The following is a 2434-nucleotide window of genomic DNA, read 5'->3' as shown; positions in this document are numbered from 1 at the left end:
ATTCTAAACTTTGCTATTTTGTTCAATTTCAAAATTTAACTTTAGAAATTTGTTCAAGATAGGTCGGAAACCGTATCTCTTCACTTCTTTACAAGAAAATAAATTATAGGTTTATGTATGACCTACAATATATTAATGGGATAATACCATACAAAATAAGTACCTAAATTAAAGAACTTTTGAGTAATGAGATTCTTTTGGGCAATTACTATTCCTTAAGTATGTAATGGAGAATTACATTATCAAATCTCAACCCTAATCCATCAGAAAGTAAAGAACAAATCTACAATCATTACCCCACAAAAACCCTAATTTGACAAATCTAACCCCCAAATCCGTAGAGAGTCCTGCCCTGTCTCTTGAGGGCGTAAACAACATCCATAGCAGTAACAGTCTTTCTCCTAGCATGTTCGGTGTAGGTCACAGCATCACGAATCACATTCTCCAAAAATATCTTCAATACACCTCGTGTCTCCTCGTAAATCAAACCAGAAATACGTTTCACTCCTCCTCTACGAGCCAAACGCCGAATTGCAGGCTTCGTGATTCCCTGGATGTTATCACGAAGCACCTTACGGTGTCGTTTAGCTCCTCCTTTGCCCAATCCTTTTCCTCCCTTTCCTCTTCCTGACATTTTGAAACTAGATAGATTATGGGGATTTTTGAATTTGAAATGAGAAAAAATGTGATTGATTCAGGTTTTGATGAAATGGGTTTTGAGGAGTTGGGCTTTATATATAGCTGGTGATTATTGTTGTGGGTAGTGGAAGGTTGAATCGTAACCGTTGATGTTTTAGAGTTGAAGGTCATATCGACGGTCACCAGTGTCGATCCGTGTGGAAGGAGGAGATAGTATGTGAATCGTTGATTAAATGAGATCCAAGGCGGAGAGTGATTCTTCTGTGATAGTGCGGATTGTGTTTCAATTAAGTGAGAATAGGAGTTTAAGAAATAAAATTAAGGGGCCGTTTGACCATATTTTTGGCCATGAAAAATTTACTATATTTTTCCAAAAAATTTTAATTTATTCTTTTCCTAAATTTGTGTTTGGCCACAAAATTTCTAACTTTTACTTGAAGATGAATTTCAGGATTTGAAAAACTCCAATAGGCTGTTTTTCAAAAAAATTCACTTCAAGTCACTCACAAAAATCCAAAAATAACACAAAATTGTATTCATCTCCAAACACAACTCTAACTTTCAAATATCATTTTCACTTGAAAAAAATTTCACTTCTTTCTGAAATTTTGCAATTCTTATATCCAAACGCTAAGACTTTTGTAAAGTGGCGCTTTAAATTTTTATGCCACTAAGAATAAATTGAAAAGTATAAAGTTAAAAGTTTGTCAAAACATAAAAATATATCTTATTTATAAAATAATGCTACATATAATAGAACGTGAGAATTTAAATTATTGCTTTCTTCTAATTTTCTCATGTTTGATTGATTTAAATATTTTGGAAAATATTTTCGTCAAGAACTATCGGAGGAAAATGACTTTCCTACCACAAGAAGGAAAAATATGTTTTCAACCTTCCCTGCCCTATTTTCTACCCCCACCCTCCAACCCTACCAACCCATCGCCCACCCCCAAACCTCCCACCCCATACAACCCCTAACCACACCTACCCCCACCCCTTTCCTGTCATCCCCCAACCCTCGCCTTTACCCATTTCGTCTCCCATAATATTTTTCTTAATTATATATTTTTCAGAATTTTCTTTTGCTACCTAAACAAACAGTAAAACATAAGTATAAAAATCACGAAAATATTTTTCAGGCAAACATTTTTTTCATAACATATCCTAAGCCACAAAGTATTATTTCATGTCAATAGTAGCACGTCAGTAACTAAGAAGAACAGAAAAACTCAATGATCAAATAGTTTTTCTAACTATTAAATGTCACTAAAAAATCTAAATAACACGTGTACTTGTATCAATTTGACATCTCGTCTCCGCAATTCTATGAGATTTTATTCAAACACTTGAACCTGTAAATAGTTGCTTTAAATGCCTCTGATCCTACGTGCCACTCTATATCAGTTAAAACTTTACTTTAAATAAACATATGCCACATCGTTATTTCTCTTCATAAAATTATTTTTTCCAAAAACAATCAAAAAATTAACCCATTTTCTATTTTTATAATCACCTTCTTCAATCAAAAACCTTACTTGGCCACAACGCATAGTCACCGCTTTGAACCAAAAACTTTACTATATCCACCTTAGCAAAAAAAAATATCAAATAAGCTTGGTCAACGATTAGAGGCGTTAAAGACACATGTTTTAATCAGGTTTAGGTGTCCGAATGAAATTTTATTGAATTAAGGGATGCAATGTTAAATCGGTGTCACACCTCTTTTTTCACCTGCGCCACCGCAAAGGACGCAGAGGGAGTTTTTTCAATTAAGGGACAATCGAAACGGGAT

General features: G+C 34.1%; 1 protein-coding gene across 1 annotated transcript; it reads right to left on the bottom strand.

Moving 5' to 3' along the window:
* Nucleotides 1–322: 322 nt before the first annotated feature.
* On the bottom strand, nucleotides 323–634 carry LOC107810766 (histone H4). Its single transcript, XM_016635589.2, has one exon. The coding sequence runs from the start codon at nucleotides 632–634 to the stop codon at nucleotides 323–325; it is 312 nt and encodes a 103-aa protein (XP_016491075.1).
* Between the last annotated feature and the right edge of the window lie 1800 nt (nucleotides 635–2434).

Source organism: Nicotiana tabacum, chromosome 3 (genome assembly GCF_000715075.1).
Source record: "Nicotiana tabacum cultivar K326 chromosome 3, ASM71507v2, whole genome shotgun sequence".
Taxonomy (NCBI): Eukaryota; Viridiplantae; Streptophyta; class Magnoliopsida; order Solanales; family Solanaceae; genus Nicotiana; species Nicotiana tabacum.
This window is presented reverse-complemented; position numbering and strand designations above follow the sequence as displayed.

Coding starts and splice junctions, on each gene's coding strand:
- LOC107810766 (XM_016635589.2), bottom strand. CDS start 634: ATGTCAGGAAGAGGAAAGGGAGGAAAAGGATTGGGCAAAGGAGGAGCT.